Here is an 18,630-nt window from a genome sequence, read left to right as displayed (position 1 = left end):
AGCATAACAGCTCTCTGCACCACAATACTGGAATAATGAAAGCTTGCACAGCAGAACACAACTAAGGCCAAGTTCCCCAGATATGCTATAGCAGCACAGCAAAATGTCAACAGGAAAGTACTCTCTCATCAGCTCTCTCATGAGATATGCAAACTATGTTGGCTAGAGAGTATCTCCTGCCAATAAAACGTGGGTGAGGACACCATTTAAAGTTTTGGCAACTTGCACTGCTTAGAGCAGAGTGTAAAACCAGCCCGCAAGTTGATGCAACTTCCATCACTCAGAAGTGGTAATGTACACCAGCTCTTAGTTTCACATTTGATAGGATAAAGTAAGAGTTGCTACATATGACAAAATGCAGCTCTGGTTGAAATGGCTCTCAGAACAGGAGAAGTTGCTAAAAAGAAGGATAATAATCTTTATTGGACTGACAGTTTTGCTTAGTTGAAGTGAAGAAGCAATTAAAAAAAAGTTGGTAGGAATTCCTTTTGAGTTATACAATAAAGGAAGTCATTTCAAGTGATTTGCTATATTCAGATATCCAAAACCAGATCAAACTTAGCATGGACAAATCAATTCCCAACCTCACCATGTAAGTCAATACCCACTGGGTAAGGCCTTCCCACATTATGGCCAGCATAGGCAGGGAAAGTGTTATGACACTCTCCTGGAGAAAGTTGAGCCCAGTCTCTGGACCCCACACCAGAACAGCCATTTGCCCTTTGAAGGAAGGCAACTATTTTATTCAATTTAAGACCAAAGTCAAGAACAGCTCTGTCTGGGTGTGGGAAATCCAAAGCTTGGTCTTAGACTGACATGCTCAAATTTTCAAAGGGGCAGTGGCCATATCAGTAGAAAGACCCATGGGTCTAACTATTAGCCTACAACAGCAGAACTTTCTACTCCAATGCAGTTTGTCTCTAAAGGGTCCTCTGAATTGTGGCGATTTGCCCAGGTGTAGGGCTGTCCCAAGGCAAGGTGGGCCGCATGGCCCACTTGCTGGTTTCTCTGAGGCTGGCCATGGGCAGAGGGCACTGCTGGCCAGTAGCTGCTCCCTGGATCTGGGGCGTTTGCTGCCCCCTGTGGTAATTCATGAGTGTAACTGTTCCTGCTATCACACGCTTTCTTTTTCATGTGAAACAAACCAAACAAACCCATTCCACGAATATCCTATTGCCCTAGAGCACAACCAAATCCTGACTTTGCTTAAGTTATGAGGAGGAAACGGCATACCAAATTTGGTGATCCTAATTTTTACTGTTTAGGAACAGTTCTTAAACCAATGGACACGCACTCAAACTTTCAAAAATATATAATGGATGTCCCTACTGGAGATTCAAAGGAGGGAAAGTTTTATTAAATTAGAATTAGATGATGCAGTACCCCATAAGTCTTATCTCTCTCTGTTTCTAAGCACTATGTGCCACAGCACAAGGCATTCAAAACAGTCTCAATCAAATCTTCCTTTTCAAGATGCGTCTTTGCCATCTTTAGTGGTCCTCAACTCTAAGAGAAACTAAAGGCTCAAGTCTGCTGCTGCTAAGTGAATCACATCCACCCTGACTGTTAACAAGGGCCAATTCACTGATCCTAAATAACTTCCTTCACACACACACACACACACACACACACACACACACACACACACACACACCCACCCACCCCTCTAATTTCCACTCCAATGCATCTGACTAAGTGGATTTTACCCATGAAAGCTTATGCCCAAATATATCAGTCTTTAAGATGCCATGGGACTTGTCATTGCTTTTGCAGATATAGACTCAGCTTCTGTGTTATGATATTTTGGTATATTTCTCAGAAGAGAAAGAAATATTAATTCAAGGAGAATACACGAGATGCCTCCTTAACAGCCTTTGCTAAAGAGGCCTCAGTTTGCTGATAATTTCCAATACCTAGTCAACTCCTGGCTGACAGCAGTCAGTGAGGATGAGAAGTTCCAAGGCAGGTCAGACCTTCCCTTTGGGCATAGAAGCAAAGAAGAAGACATTCCATAAAGACCCAACACCCTACTCCTCAGGTAACTGGGCTGGTTACCAAGCAGTCATGGTTGGATACAAGTTTCAATTTTGGGAACAGATGTTCTGTTTCTTCATGACTTCAGATGGAATTATTACAGCTGGTCAGATAGAGACTGATATGTTAACATAGGATGGAATTGGGTGCGTCTATGTTGTCCTGCATCTAACATTACTTCACGTTTTAACTCTGGTCACAAGACACCAACTATTGATGACCTGTCAGACAACATGGAGGAGCAGGAGATTCAGCTGCAACTCACTATTAAGAACAGTTGTGTAAGAGTTTCTCATTAGATAACCAAATCTGTAATTTATCTCTAGATTTGGTATCCCTATAACTGGGATATTTTTAAAGCCCTCCTCTCCCAAGGCACACACATCTGCTAATTCTAGTTTTTCCAGTTACTATAGCATCAAAATGGTCTGAACTTGTTCAATTACCATTGATCTTTCAGTTTGAATAATTTTGTAATAGAAAGATTTCTATTTTTTTCCAGTTTGTTTACCGTGGCCATATGTTGTCAAATGTTCAGTTTCAGTCTTCTGTGTATAGTCACTTTACTAAATTTTTGGAAGTGCACCAATGTAGTGAGACAGTGTTAGAAGCTCACAGTAAACTCTTCCTTACCTCAACAGCCAAGCCAAGAATCCGCCTTGTGCTTTCCAAAGACTAGAAGGAGAGAAGATTTAACAATAGTTAAGCACTTTTTTGTAAGAAAATCAATAAGACTTTCAAACACAAAGACTCCAGTATAAAAGCTAGTGCGCAAAACTTCCGAAACCTGGAAAAACAGGATAAGCAACAATCTAAACCTATATAGAGTTACAATAATCTAGAATTCTTTTCCATTAGCCACCAAGCTTTTATTTATATTTCTCAGTACACATTAAGGTCAACAAAATAAAGTTGATACTTTAAGTGCTCCTTAGAGTAAACTGCTCCATGGTATCTCATCAACATCTACTATTGCTAGGACAAAAAGTTATTTAAAAAAAATGTAGGAGTATAGCTTCAAGACCCTAAATTTGAGTACCTGTCTGATTTTAAGATAGCAAGCATCCCAAAGATTGATTTCAATGGGTGTTACAGGTGCTTAGTACTTCTTAAATCAGGTAGGTGCCAATTTAGGAATGAAATTTTAGGTTCCTATTCTTATTAAAAAAAAAAAAAACCAAAAAAAACACACTAGCCACTTGACTCCAGCAGCTACAAGTTGAAATCCTGGTAGAAATACAAAAGTTTGTGATATTCAGCTTTGCCCGTGCAGTCTTCCTCTTAGGCCCCTCCTACCATCTTATTCTTGATAAGTTTATACTATACTAGGATAACTTGTATATTAGGGTCCTTTAATAAAGCCTGGGGGAAAACGTTTACCTCATCAGTGACTTGGTGGGCCCTCAGTTGAATTTCTTCAGCTGATAGTTCAGCCATGATGAGAAGTTGCTTTAAAAAGGAGTTGATCAAAAGGAAATCAAGTCTAATCTCCTGTTTAAAAAAAAAAAAAAAAAAAGTCAAAACAGAACATTAACCCATAATAAAAAGTTCTGGAGATTGTGAGCTTTAGTCTTACAGGCCGCTATAAAGGACACTCTTGAACGGAAGACAGTTGGAAGGCAATATGCTGTGCTCAAAGAATATACAGCTGGTCCCCGATTTACAAATGGGTTACGTTCCAAACACCTGGACATAAATGGATTTGTTTGCAAGTCGGAAATACATGGTTTTACATACAGCCGTGCTGTTTGTAAGTGCGGATGGTGCATTCATAAGTCGGGGACCAGCTTTAATGGGGTTAATGGGAGGTTGGTCGTAAGTGTGACTAGTCATGAGTCAATGCGTTCGTAAGTCAGGGACCAGCTGTAAAAGTATCCCTGCTTCCTTCTGCATAGTACAACACCTTTATAGCACTAGTGGTTATTTAACAGGGATATTCATGTTTGTTAGAAAGCCGAGAAAAACCAACATTAAAATACTTGTATTTCTGCTACTGTTAAATCCTTGTCCTAGAAAAGGACATTTACATTTCATTAGAAAATTCTAGCTACTGGTCATTTCCTGAGTTCTTCCTACGCCAGAAAGTCTTAAAGTAAAAAGCTTCCTAAAGAACAGAGATTACTGATTTTGGATTCAGGGAAAACGTACCTAGTGGTCTGAAAGTACAGGTTTTACTTTTCAGCATGAAAAATGTATTGTTATTTTTAAGTAGATTTAGTTATATAAACATCCAGGTACGCACTGATTCTATTAATAGCATTTCCTGAAGTCAACTGAAAACTTAACTCTTTACAGTTACAATATTTGTAATAAACCCATTATAAACTTTCCTGAAACAGTTGCGTGCACAGCAGCAGACTGGCTTTTAATCCAACATGTACACTCACGTGACCATTCTGGTAACTGAATTTGCAATGGTCTGAGTTGACCCTTTGATCACTGCATCTTAAGACTTTTGCACACAAGTCTCAAAAATATCAAAAGTTTAGGAAAAAAACTGTTCTGGTTCTGAATTTGGGCTGCTTTTCAAGACTGTCAATTTGAATTTATTGAATGGCAGAAAAGCATCGAAGGCAAACTGCAGAATACAGGGATGTAATAGGATAGTCCAGTGTTTCCCAATTTTATTGGGCCACAGAACCCTTTTAAAAACTTGAAAGAATTTTGCAGAACCCCGAATAACAGTCTAATATATGGAGCTGAAAAAGTAGACCACAAATAAGTAAGGATAATAACAAACAAAATGCTAAACAAGGTCACAAGATCAACATTTAGTTTAATTGCACATATTTAAAGACACAAATCACATAATATTTATTTTTTAAATCATAAAATGTTATTGTAATGGAATTTTCTTGCAGAACCCTCATTCTTACTTTGTGGAACGGAAAACCATTTGGGAAACACTGGTGTAGTTGATTGACTGATAAGCTTTTGCTTATTGATTAATGCTATGAGCAAAGACTGATCAGTTAATGCTATAGACTACACACATTTCCCCCACCTTGCCAGTAAATTTTTTAGTAGGCTGGCCAGCAGCACAGCCAAATCCTAGCTTGTACCAGGTCTGGGACCTACCAGCTCTTCATTTAAAGTATATTAGGAGTCAAGCAGGCAACCCTGCTCAGTTGCAGCTCACACTGGGTCCAGGAGCTCACACTCCTGCTCCCAGACAGTGGCTGCTACTGCCCTGCACTGCTGCCTCTGTATCAGAGGCAATAGCGAAGGGCGACAGGCAGCCAGTCTGTGAGAGGAGCTGGTTTTTAAACTGGCTTCCCTCATGGACCAGCTTCCACCTCGCACAGGCAACAGCACAGTGTGGCAGGGGGACTACTTGGGAGCCCAGCTGGATTGAACTAGCTGCCAGCCCTGTCCCCAGGGACTATAGAATAGTTGAGTAACTGCTCAAATGGTCCTTATCTGCTTCTTTTAACTATCCAGTTTTTAGGTGCTTATAATTTTCCCTGTTACATACCAGCTCGGTTATCCCTTTGATATTTATATACCCACTGCTCCCTTTTGTCCCCCCCCCCCTTTATTTTGGTTCTGGACATACACCACTCTGGTCATCTAAAGAAGTGGGCTGAACCCACGAAAGCTCATTCCACCATCTACATGTTTTGTTAGTCTTAAAGTGCTACCAGACTATTTGTTGTTTAAGTTTATCCGATAAAAAAAACCAAAACAACTTAAGGATGTTAAGAGATTAGTAACAAATTTAGGTTTTGTCCAACTTTCTGGAAATATCTTTTCCATCCATGATGGAGTCATTTTTTCCCCTATTGCCTGAGGCATGTGTGAATGTACACCACCACCAGTAAAAACAAAAAAACCTAGCTCTGGGCATCAGCTGGGTGGCATTTGAGTCTGAGTGCCTGCAAAGTGCACAGCTTCACAGGGAACACTGGTGGCAACCCTCAGTCAGAATCTGATTGAAGTTTAGTCAGACAATCAACTCTAAAAGTGATTCCTTTCCATCTATTGCTTTATTTATCATGCTTAAGAAGCCAGTTTCAAATTTACATAGGTGTGCAATGGCTCAATACCAGAAAAAGCCATTATAACTAAGAGCAGCATTGGATGGTTTGACAGTAACAGCCTTCTAGCACTTGTTGGACAATCTTATTTCCTCTTTCAGCCAGGACAATTGAGAAATGACTGTTTACAGCTCTCAACACTGAAACATCAAGTTCCTCAATATTAATCTACAGTATCGACATGCAGAGTTTTAGACAGAATGCAAATATGTACATTCACTGGGCGTAGGGAAAGGAGGAAAGGCTAATAATTATTCCACAATAAGAACAAAAATTTAAACCTGAGCCAGTATAAATACGAACCAATGACACTCAATTTGAAGTCATCTGTACAAGATCATGTTTTTCTTTTTGTAAGGCTATGTCTACGCTGCTGTGTCCAGGGAACACGTCTGCTCTTCTGAATTTTTCAGAAGAGCAGATGCACTTTTTTGGCATCCTGTAAACCTTGTTTTACGAGGAAGGGATGTTTCAAAAAAGGTTCACCCCACCTCCCGACATTTGGCCCAATATAGACAGGCCAAATCTCGGAAAAGTCTCTTCTGGGAAAAGCTATGCAAATTGCAAACCACAGTTTGCATAGCTTTTTCCACTTTTTTCAGAAGAACAGTGAAGTGTAGACATAGCCTAAAAGGCATTCCTGACTTGTAGAGAAGGATTACACTTTGTACTACAGTTGGCGGGGCGGGGCTTCCCCCTAAGAAATAGTAAATTTGCTAACAATGCATTTTTCAAGGCATCACAACTATTCATGAATTTGCCAAATCCTATAGATATTTTGGCAGAACAAATTTGAAAGTCAAAATGTTCTTATTTCAACTCTTTGAAAGAAAGTGTTTCAAGCATTTCACTTTGACAAGGTGTTTCATTTAGAAATGTAGCTAAATCTCAAAATAAAAAAAATGAGTAGATTTCCAGTGTTCAAACACCTATATGAAAACAGTTTCAATTAAACCAATCATTTTTGTTTTGCCCAAAGTGGGTGAGGGGAGGTAGTATTTTCCTTTTTGGTGAGGAAAAAACGGGGAGTCAATTTTAGTTCAAAGTGCATACATTTCTTCTAGAGGAATTTCTGGTTCAGTCCCTGAACTGGGGGTGGGGGATAATTATTCACTCAGTTTGTATACCCTTACCAGACAAGCTGCTTTCAGGATTTCTCAGACTTTGAGATGTTTTTGTGTTGAGTGTCATCTCATGTAACTATTCAAAAGCAGAGAATTCCCAAGGGAGAGTGCAGTTGTTCTAGCAGAAAACTTATTCCCATGTAGCAATTTTTTTCCTCATTATGACTAATGGCATTTTTAAAATACGTCTTCTACAGCGTAAACATTGGAGTTACATTTAAAGTCACAAGGTAACAAATGCCTCATTTGAATGTTCACTCACACAACTCCAGACATGTCTTTTACCATAAGAGAGAACCGCAAAAGACATGTACTAATTTATAGAGAAACTAGTATTGCTGGCTGCAAATCCTTTCTAAACAAAGTTTGGAAAAAACAAACAAACCACCACACACACAGTGAACAAAATTATAGATCTTTACACTTGTTTCTTAGGCTGAAAGGAACCCCCCGCCTCAACCGTTTGAAGCCAACCTAGGCATATGCTAGTTTATAAGCATTTCCATTATAGTGAACTAGAACAGAACACACAAATGTTAGTTCCTTAAATGGCTTTATAATGAAGTATGTTTTAAGGAGCGTTTCACAAGAAGCTAGTCTAGGAATTCATTTTAGATCATTGTGATAGCTTTAAAGAGACCATCTGCATAACCCAAAAGTTTACTGTGTACATGAGATCATCCCTGACATTTTATCAGAGTGATGTGGGGAATAAAACTATGTTCCATCAGCTGAGAAAGCATATTATTCAGAAAGCCATACAGAAAGTTTCTTAATCCTAGAAATAGGAGGCTATACAGTATCTCAATTGATTTATTTTTCAAGTGTCAAATTATTTCCAAAAGCATTCGGTGTCAAAAAATTAAAACTTCTACAAATTACAGAGTCATGCCAATTTCAATTTTGCTAATTTACTTCAAAATACTGGACAAAAAATGCCCAGAGAGTTAAAGAAATGCTATGATAACCCAATTCCTGTTTGTCTACTCTTTCCCCACCCCCCGCCCTGCAGAGTCCAGACATCTGCATCTCCTCCCCACCTGAGTTCAGCCATGCCCCCCAGATTGGACACCTGCTCCCTCCCACCTCCAGAGTCCAGGGATCCAGGAAGAGCCACAACTCCCCCCCCCCCCCCCACCCTGATATCAGCCTGATGCTTGGTCTCACTTGCATGGAGTTTTCTGTGCACTGCCCTCTCCTTCCCTCAAAGCATGTTGGTAACTGCATTTGCCAGGCACCCTCTAACTATCCTCTCCCAGAAGTACTTTTACATGTCAGCTGGGCTCTTGGGGAAAAGGGGGAGGGGAGAGAAGAGACGGGCAGCAGTCCCTTGTGGCCAACAGCACTGCAGTCCACTTCTGGGTGGGTGGGGAAATTCTGTACACATTAAACTTCTGCATTGCACAGCGGTACAGCATTCTCCCAAGAGTATCACATGCTTGGTCAACCACAGATCTCATCACAGCAGGCAAAACATAGCTGGCACTTTCCTTATTGTTTAAGGACCACATACCATAGTTAGTGGAAGCTAGACCATCGCTCCCAGGGGGCAAGTTTGGCTCTCTTACCATAAGGGACAAATTGAAATGTGTTAACAGAATGCTCACTTACAGGTTAGAGTTAACTTCTGTAACTGAACTAAAAGTAAAGTCCTAATAAGGTTCAGTCTGCTAGAACCAATCAGGCTGCTATGTTTATGTCCTAACATACCGGGCCCTTAAGCTTACTCCTAAACTTCTTGGTCTGAGTAGGCTATGGCATAGTCTTTCCTTCACATTTCTGGCAAACTTCTGGTCACAGGCTTGGTCCTTCCTTGACAAACAATTATTGTGACCCACCTAGCTTAGACCCTCAGGACCAATGCTAGTCCAGACTCCCCAGTAGCTTAAGCACACCCTCTCCCAGAGTTCCAATCTTGTGGGTTCTCAGAGTTTACTCTTCCGGGATTACAGGACAAAGCAGACTTTTTATGCCAGTTTACTTAACTTGTTTGGTTAGTCAAGCAGTTAGTGGATGCCCAATAATAATCTATTTTATGAGCTGCTTATCTTCCAGTTTCCACAATGTAATAATTGCTTTTCCTCTTTTTTTTGGGGGGGGGGAGGGGAGGAAGGAGCAGGGGGAAACTACAGACACATCAGTTTGTTACCACAGGCTCTCACCACCAATCCAAACCACTGTTTCTCAGAACACTTACTCTGAACATTGGAATGATTAATCCTTATGAGGTCAGGCAAGCCTTTCTAAATCCATAAGCACATCAGGTGTATACATGTAAGCACAAAGATTTCCCAAGGAATTCATTTACATCCATCATAAGGCTTTATGCTTACCAGATCCATGAAATCTGGTACTATTTATCCTGTAACAGTTGAAGCCATCAACTAGGGTATCGCTCCACTGCACACTCCCTATAGCATCAGAGTGACTAGACTGCATGCCCCCACCATCCATGCAATGTAGACAACGGAGGTACTGCTTAGGTGAATAAGACACCCAATGGGTTCTGGCAGATGTGAATATGGATCTTGACACAAAACAGTGCCTCCCAGTGTTAGTAAGCATCCTTCAAATCTTGAGACGATGGGTATATAACCCAGAGAAAGAATTTAGTAGGTTGTATGGCAGCCATGAACATGGGTACAGAGACCCACATGAGACACTATATTTGCCTTATCTGTCACATTTAAAGGTAATGTTTCGGCCCTCTACAGACTGCCTTCTGCATGCTTTCTCTTCTGCTAAGCTGGACTGCTTCTCTTGTTAAGCTCTCATTTCCAAAGGCTGTGGTCTTGAGTGTGAGCTCCCCATTTGTCAACATTCATGTCCATTTCTTCAAAGTCTCGCTTGCATGCTTATTTGAAATGCAATTGTGTGTGTCCTTTGAGTCTTTCCATATGCCAATTTGCTGTAGAGGAAGTAGTTTGGGATACACCCATCATTCATTTGGTACACTTGCCCAAGCAGAGGCACCTTTGTTTCACGAGTGTTTGCATGCTGAGTATGCTGATCGGTTTGAGCACCTCAACCTCAATGTTTGTGACTTGGTCCCTGCAGGAGATTTCCTATGTTTCCTTTGGATTTTTGCAAACAGCTGAGCATAAGACCCATGTCTCACTCCTAAAGTGTGCTGATCTCTCAAAGTGCACAGAGCCCATGGTCAGCTGGGGAGTCCTCAGCTGACCCCAGCTCAGCGTGGCATTGCCACATACAGCCCAGGGTCAGCAGGGGACTCTGGGTCTCCCACTGACCCCAGGCTCCACGCAAGCACTTCTGCTTTGAAATGCACAAGAGCCCTCACGGGACTCTTGTACATTTCAAAGCTGGCACGCCGCATGCAGCCCAGGGCCAGCGGGACTTCCTGCTCGCCCTGGGCTGTGCACGGAGTTTCAACTTTGAAATGCACAAGAGCCCCCACTGGTCCTCTTGTACATTTCAAACAAGGAATGAGGAAGTGCATATTGACTAGCTGAGTAGTCAATGGAAATTCCATCCGCCACTCGACTAGTAAATTAATCAATATTTAACATCCTTAACACACTGAGGTGAGTGAGACAGAGTCTTCTCTGTTTCTGAGGTGGAACCCATGTCACTGAGGAGTTTCCTCCCCCCACACATATTTGGGAGCCAGGTCAGTGAGGAGTGGGTTTTTTTGGTGCTCCTCACTTGTGTGGCCCCTGACTTCTCTGTAGGTCAGTGGTCCCCCAACCCAAAAAAGTTCCCCTGCATGAAAACCTGAGTTGGACACCTTGGGAAGGGGAGGTTGTAACTCTGAACAAGACGTTCTGAGATGCACCTCAGCACAGGAGCTCAGAGCTGTGCCTGCGAACTTCAGCATCTTCGTGTCCTACCTGTAAATGGCTGCCTGGTGATCGGGCATGTGCAGGCAGCTGGTTTGAGGCCCCTGGCTGCAAGGGAAATAAGTCAGACACCCTGGGACATGGCAGCATCAGTAGTTATACCAGGGGTGGGCAATATTTTTTTAGGGGGGGCCACTACACCAATGTGATAGTGGTTGTGGGCCAGCCTGGAAGGGGAAGGACCTTAGGCGTAAGGGACGGTTCCCTCTAGGCACTGTGTGCAGCGGGAAGCCATTTCACATTGTCCTCTGTGGGGTGTGGGTCCATCAGACATCTCCCTCCCTGCTGCCCCGCCCAACCAGTGGACATGACACTTAGAGGGAACTGTCAGCCATTTTGAACAGCTGATGCCATGTACCTTTGGTGCCATGTACCCTGACAGGTGAGACGACTTTGCATGCTCCCCTGCCCCTAGGCCTTAACTGGCCTGGGGGCAGGGCGGTAGCAGGATGGGCTATAGGCCGGATCAAATGGCTTGGAAGAATGGATCCGGCTCACAGTGCCCACCCCCAGGTTATACAATGTGGGTTGTGCCCTTTAGAATTGAGCTGCTCCTCCAAAGTGCAGTGTGCAGGCAAGAGTTTGGTCTCCAATAGCAAACACTCTAGGCCAAGTTCCAGTAGGAGCTTGGTGTTTTTTACCAGGCAGGGAAAATGCATTTATAGGAAAACCACAGACCCCAGCAAGTAGGGATGGGGAGGAGACAGGCAGTGCAGATGTACCGTATATACCAGCGTACAAGACGACTTTTGATGTTAAAAAACATCCCCCAAAAATCGGGGGTCGTCTTATACTCCGGTTATACAGGTGGCGGGGCAGCCCAGGCACGCCTGGGATGCCCCGCCGCCGGCTTCTCCCGAGGCTTTGCAAAGCCGCGGAGGGGCTCCGGCGGCGGGGCAGCCCAGGTGCGCCGGGGCTGTCCCGCTGCCGGGGCGTCCTCAGAGGCTTTGCTCCCGGTGTCCCTGGTCTGCTGGAGACGGTCCCCAGCAGACCAGAGGCACCGGGAGCAAAGCCGAAGCGGCGGCGGGGTGCCGCGCTTCTGAGGCTTTGCTCTGACAAAGCCTCAGAGGCGCGGGACCCCGCCGCCGCTGTGGCTTTGCTCCCGGTGCCTCTGGTCTGCTGGGGACCGTCTCCAGCAGACCAGGGACACCGGGAGCAAAGGAGGCGGGGGGCGCTGGGGTATAAGACGAAACCCTATCTTTTACCTAAAAAATTAGGGGGTCGTCTTATACGCCCAGTCGCTTTATACGCCAGAAAATACGGTATCTACATTTAAGACGCAATACAGGCATAGTTCAGTATTTGTTGTTGGTCTCTGCTGCTGCCTGATTGAACACTGTGTGGCACTGGAAGTAAGCTGTCAGTAACTCTGGTGTTCATATTTTTGAACTATAGTACCGGTTTCATACTTAGAAGTAAATTTCAACAGCAAAATGACACGCGTTAATAGATCAGAGGTGAAAGTAACAAGTCTGTCATATTACATCACGAGGTTCAGGGCAGAGGGGCTCAGGGTAGGAGGTGGGGACATCTCTGGGCTGGGGCAGTCTCAGACTGTTACCCTGCCCTGTGTTGCTCCTATTTCCAGCCAAATGGGAGCTGTGGAGGGTGTGCCTGCAGTCAAGGCAGTGCCCAAAGACACCTCCCCCCCTCCCACACACCACTTCCTTTCCCCCAGAAGCTATGCACGGCAGGGACAGCATAGGGACAGCAGAAGCCCAGCTGGGAGCATGCCTCCATGTAAATCACCCTCAGCTGGCTACTTCCTTACTGGTACAGTGTAGCAGGGTGCATTAATCTACTTCAGTAATCAAACTTCCTGGCTTGCAGCCCTCTATGCTCAACGCAAACCTTTCATGGACCACCAACCAACCAACCATGATGACAAAATGCCTTTGCTGAGCTCTAAAGTCCTTAAATGCTATATTGTTCATGTTAGGCTACTGGAGCACAAAAACTTAAATATGGTGCTAAAACAAAGGGGTATGTATATAAGTGGTAAAAAAGGCATCAAAATAGATTAAGCACTTCAACTTTATCATGTTAGTTTACCGAACTTCAGTAAATATTAATCTATGTCCAAAACAAAAGATTTTCACATTGTCTTTATGACAGGGATGGGGAACCATTTTTGGGTCGGGGCCACTAAACCATGGGGGGAAGGGAGGGGGAATCATTCAGGGCCACACAAGCGGCAAAACCCTCAACCCACACCTAATGTGGCCCCCAACTGAAACACCTCACTCTCCTAGAAAGACATCCACATTCAAGATTTGTGCTTTTAGAACTGGAATGCCACCTTTTCTACAGGCTTGATTCAGCACCAATATGCCACCAGATTCCAGGCCTGCTGATTTTTCAGAACTTCTGGGGGGTCTCATGCAGAAGGAACACGTGCTTTTCTATGCATCTATTTCCTAGTTTAGAAAGAAGTTGAAAACAGAATAAAGCAGATTCTGCTGATGGTTGTGAATCCCAAATTAAATAGCGGTTCCTAAGTTTGCCTTGGGGGGAGAAAAAAAAAGTAAAAAGGAAGTTAGAGGCACTGTCCCAGATCCTGTATATAATAGCATGGCCTCTCACACCAATGCCAAGCATTTCTGACTTCAAGAAGCTCTGCACTGGCACTCCTAAGCCTTGAAGTAAATATAGATGCTAAAATATTTCTAGGAACATCAATTTCACTCTATTTGGCCAATTGAGCTAAAATAGTCTGTCACTTTTTTTAATATACTAGGGATGTTAAATATCAGTTAACTGAATAGTTAAGTAACCTCATGAATTCTTATCGGTTATTCAACTACTTTAATACACGGGGCCGGCAACCAGTGCACTCCAGCCCCACTCCCGAGGAGCCCCCTGCCACTCCTTGCTGCTGCCTCTGTACCCCAAATCTTGATGTAAAGATTTCAGGTTAGAGAAGTGACCATTTACTCTAGTTTAAACCGACAAGTGACCTGTACCCCATGCTGCAGAGGAAGAAAAAAAAAAACCAAACACAAAGTGTGAGGATCTTTACCAATATGACCCAGGGGAAAATTACTTCCCAACCCCAAATATGGTTATTAGTTGGACCTTGAGCATTTGGCCAAGAGCTACTAGCCAAACAGCTGGGAATAAAGTTTCCTAACGCAAAGTTCTCTCCAGCCAGTGTCCCTTCACCAACCACTGGAGATATTTGCTGGCACTAGTCACAGACCAGCTACATGCCATTGTAGACTCTCTCTCTGTATAAACTTATCTAGCTCAGCGTTCAAAATTGTTAGGTTCTTCCCTCCCTCTTCCCCCCATATTCATTAAAGCAGTGTTTTCCAATTGGTGCTCCGGGGAAACCTGGGGTTCCGCAAAGCAAAACTAGGGGTTCCGCGAGGAGCCGGCACTCCCCCGCCCCCTCAGAGAGAGAGCCGGCTAGCCAGCAGAGACATGGGCGGCGAGTTGTATGGGCTCGTAGTGCCCATGCTCCACCAATATTTGGAGCTGGAGCAGGCCCCCCCCCCCTCACGTGCATCATCCCACCCCAGCCCAGAGCATCTCTCACCCAGCCCCGTCCCTGGCCTGTCCCTGCCGTGTGCAACCTTCACTGAGCTCCCCCTTGCTGGCTGCTGCTGCCTTGCACGGCGTGCTCAAACCAGTGGGTGGGGAGACGCCAGGGCGTGACGTAATGTCACGGCCCAGGATTTTAAAACTGCTGGGCTTTGCGTTGCACCGTGCAACTGAGTTGTGGGTTCAGAGTCTGTGGACGGAGCACAGACTCCAGCCCCGCAAAGTGGAAGGCAGAAGGTAGGGGAAGGGGAAGGGCTGGGAGAAGAAGGGGCTTGTGCAGAGGGGGAGGGAAGAGAGGGGAAGGAACCAGAGGGACAGGGTAGAGGAGAGACAAATGCCAGGATGGGGTGGGCATGAGGAAGGCCGGGATGGAGCAAGTCATGTGTGAGGGCACAGAGGGGTATGAACGGGGGCAGAGGGTGGTGAGGGGGTGGGCATCAAGCAAAGAGGGCAAAGGAGGTAGGGGTAGTGAGGGAAGGGGGAGGCACCAGGAGGGTGCAGGAGTAAGAGAAGGTGCAAGTGCCAGGGGATTCTGGGGGTGAAGCAGAAGAGCAGACACCTGCAGGGGAGGGGCCAGCACCAGAGGAGAGATGCAGGGCAGGTTTGTACAGGGAAGTGTTAGAAGAGGGGATGAGGAGAGGTAGCTCACATGATCAGAGGAGAGGAGAGAAGGGCTGGTGGAGGGGGGCAGGTCTCAGGAAGGCTGAGGGCAGTGAGAAGGGCAGGAGTCAGGACAGCAGAGAAGGGTGAGGGGTTGGAGGGCAGCAGGCACCAGGGGAGCTGATGGAGTAAGGGGAGGAGACATGGCAGCAGAGAGAAAAGGTAAAAAGTTTTAAAAATATTTATTAATAACTTGGGTGCCACAGTGGCACATACAAACAAGCCACATGAACTCAGTACTTGCAAGCTGTGCTTTTGCACAAGGGCATTTATGGCAGTGTGGATGCTCTCTTGCCCAAGGAAGTGTCAATGGCCATTTTAGCCATAGGGCTTTCTTGCGCAAGAAATTCACGTTGCCTGTCCACACTGGCCTCTTGCACAAGAACAGTTGCGCAAAAGGACTTATTCCTGAGCGGGAGCATAATAGTTCTTGCTCAAGAAGCCCTGATTTCATACATGAGAACGTTTGTGTACTTGCGCAAGAACATGCGGCCAGTGTAGACAGGAAGCAAGTTTTTGCGCAAGAACAGCTGCTTTGGCGCAAGATCGCACCAGTGTAGACACAGCCAAGGGGAGGGTGGGAGGGAGGCAAGGGCAGGGAATCAGCGCTGGCTCAGCATGTCTGCATGGTTTGGGGGAAGGTGCAAGGAAATTGAGCTCAGCTGGGTTGCAGAGTGGGGAGGTCCGGGGGAGCTGGGCTTGGCTGCAGGGTGGGAGTATGTGTGGGGAGCTCAGAGCAGCTGCAGGAGGAGGAAAGTGCTGGGAACCGGGGCTAGACTCAAGGGGAAGAAGGGGCAGGGAATCGGCACTTGGCTCAGCAGTTTTGCAGGGCTTAGGAGAGGTGCAGGGAAACAGGGCTCACCTGTGCTGTGGGGGAGGCATGCAGGGAACCAGTGCAGGGCTCAGCTGGGCTGAGGTAGATGTGGGAGGGCATACGGAACAGATGGGCAGCTCAGCTGGGCTGTGAGGGGCTGCAGGGAACTGGTGCTGCACTCCCTTGGATTGTGGGGGATGGTTTTGAGGGAAGTGCAGGGAACCAGCAGGGGTGGGCAGCTCAGTTGGGTTGCAGGGGATAGAGGTGCAAAGAAGCCTAGTTGGGGGGGGAGGAAACCAGGAGCCCTGAAATGACCTCCCCTGGTCCAAAAATCCCTCATCTGGGACCAGTCAGGTCCAGAGGGTGTCAGATCAGGGAGGTTCAACTCCTACCCAAGTCCCCTCCTTGTCCGGGCCCCAGCACCTTGCCTCACACCCCAGTACTCAGCACCACCCTGGCCCTGGTTCCTGCACCCTGCCAGTCACCCTAGTGCCCAGCAGGACCATGTCCCTGACCCCAGCACCCTTCCACATACCTGCCCCAGAACCTTGCCCCAGCACCCTGCCACCTGAGCCAGCATCCTTCCACCCAGCAACACCCACTCCCCAGCCCCAGCACCCACTTTCACTCTGTCCCCTGCCCCCACCAGCACATTTGGGACCACATTAGTGAGGTTTGGGGGTTTTTGGAGGGTTGTTGGGTTTTTTGCATCTCACTTGTGTGGCCCCAACTGACTCAAAACAGGTTCCTCACCCCTCTCATAAATAAAGACAATGTTAAAACCTTTTGAGTTTGACATATTTTATTTAAAAATGAAGCCTGGCCAACAAGCCCCCAGATGGGTTCAAACCCCCATCTCACTGCAGCATCATAACACCCCTGCACCACCTGACCCCAAATCTGAGCCTATCATACACTGGAACCCCTGTCCTGAGCCTCTTACATCCCCAAACTCCTGCATCCCCACATCCTCAGTCTTCTGCCACAACACTCCTGCATCATCCACACATCACTAATCTGTGTCCAGAGCCCATCATATGCACAAACTTCTTGCCCGGAGTCCCTCACATATCCAGCCCAAACTCCTGCACCCTCACATCCACAAGCCCTGGCTTGCTCAGCACCCCAACCTTCCACCTGAGCCCAATACTCCCGAGCCTGGAGACCCCTCCCCGAACCAACATCCCCTTCTCCTGCATCCAAATTCCCTCCCAGAGCTTGTATTCTCACCCCTTCCCACACCCACATCCTTCATTCCCACCCCACACCTCCTGTCTCAACCTAGTGAGAGTGTATAAGGGCTGGGGATAGCAAGTGATGGAGAGGTGGGGAACAGAGCGAATGAGGCCTCAAGGAAGGGGGGTGGGGGAGTCTCGGGGAAGGAATGTGATTTTCATGCATTGGTGGGGATTTTCCCTCTCACCCCCCCCCCTTTTTTTTTTGGTTGACAAACCTAGGGGTTCCTTGAAATTCTGAAAAGCTGAAAAGGGTTCCTTGGCCAAATAAAATTGGGAAACACTGCATTAAAGGACTGACATTCTGAAACAGCCTTCCAAGGAGATTAGAAATCGTCATCTAATTCAAGCCTCAACTTGTTGAGTGCTAATTTATATCTATTTGTTGCTGCATCCAAACTGGTGCTTAGCTTAAAATAACTCCTCTCCCTCTTGGTTATTTATCCCTCTGATGTATTTGAGAACAACTGTATCTCCCCTCAGTCTTTTCAGGAAAAGTAAACAAGCCAAGTTCTGAATTCTCTCGTAAGGCGAGTTTTGCATTCCTAGTAGCCCTTCTCCGAACACTGTAGAAATACTTAACCTTGCTTAAACAAAAAAACCCTATTTATTCCTCTTGAAACGGAAGAAGATTTCAGCTGTCTCCAGTGGAAGTTATCAGCCAGATACTTGAATATAAATTAGAAAACAGGGAGTTACTCTTCAAATATTGACTTGGAACAAAAAACAACTCTCCACAGGCAAACGGAACATACATGGAAAGTAATGTATTACCACCAGCAGCCATGGTAAATTCTATGGCCTGCAAAAATTTACAAGAGACTGAATTCTAGTGTCAAAAGAGAATAAAAAACCAAGTTCTAAACTAGGTGTGGACAAGATACCTCTGACGGGCTGGATCCAACCCACCAAGCCACCAGATTCAGCCCACAGACCACCATGCTTAGACACCCAGACACATAGCAGTTGCTGTTTTAAGTGCAGGGCTGTGCCTCTGCTCTGGAGGGAGGGGAAGACTTTGTGTGACTTTCCTCACCCCCAGCCAATTCTAAGCTCCTATTGGCCAAAACCAACCAGCCAATAGGAGCTAGGAGATTTGCCTGGAGCACAGGGGCAGCACAAGCCTCTCTCCTCTCCTGGAGGCGACACACACATGCAGGGAGCAGCCTGCAGTTAAGCATTTGGGGCTGCAGCAGCAAGGGAGCCCAGTCTGCTTTGGGGATGCTGCAAGATGCTGGCCAGAGTGCTGCAGGGCTGCTCGCTGGGAGATGCTTAGGTAAGCGCCTCCCAGCTAGCCAGCCAGCCTCTGGCATCCCTGCCCCA

General features: G+C 45.8%; 1 protein-coding gene across 3 annotated transcripts in view; it reads right to left on the bottom strand.

Moving 5' to 3' along the window:
- SNAP23 (synaptosome associated protein 23) overlaps window positions 1-18,630 on the bottom strand; it is a 49,251-nt gene that overhangs the window by 15,659 nt on the left and 14,962 nt on the right. For all 3 annotated transcript variants that reach the window (XM_006135398.4, XM_014579666.3, XM_075927236.1), the window contains 2 exons: window positions 3,415-3,525; window positions 2,668-2,709 (listed from right to left, as the gene is read on the bottom strand). In XM_006135398.4, coding sequence (XP_006135460.3) covers window positions 2,668-2,709; window positions 3,415-3,471 — 99 coding nt within the window. In that variant the 5' untranslated portion in view covers window positions 3,472-3,525. The remainder of the gene's footprint in view (window positions 1-2,667; window positions 2,710-3,414; window positions 3,526-18,630) is intronic.

The sequence above is a fragment of the Pelodiscus sinensis genome, chromosome 4 (assembly GCF_049634645.1).
Source record: "Pelodiscus sinensis isolate JC-2024 chromosome 4, ASM4963464v1, whole genome shotgun sequence".
Classification (NCBI taxonomy): Eukaryota; Metazoa; Chordata; order Testudines; family Trionychidae; genus Pelodiscus; species Pelodiscus sinensis.
The sequence above is the reverse complement of the archived record's forward strand: the minus strand, read 5'-3'. Positions and strand labels throughout refer to the sequence as shown.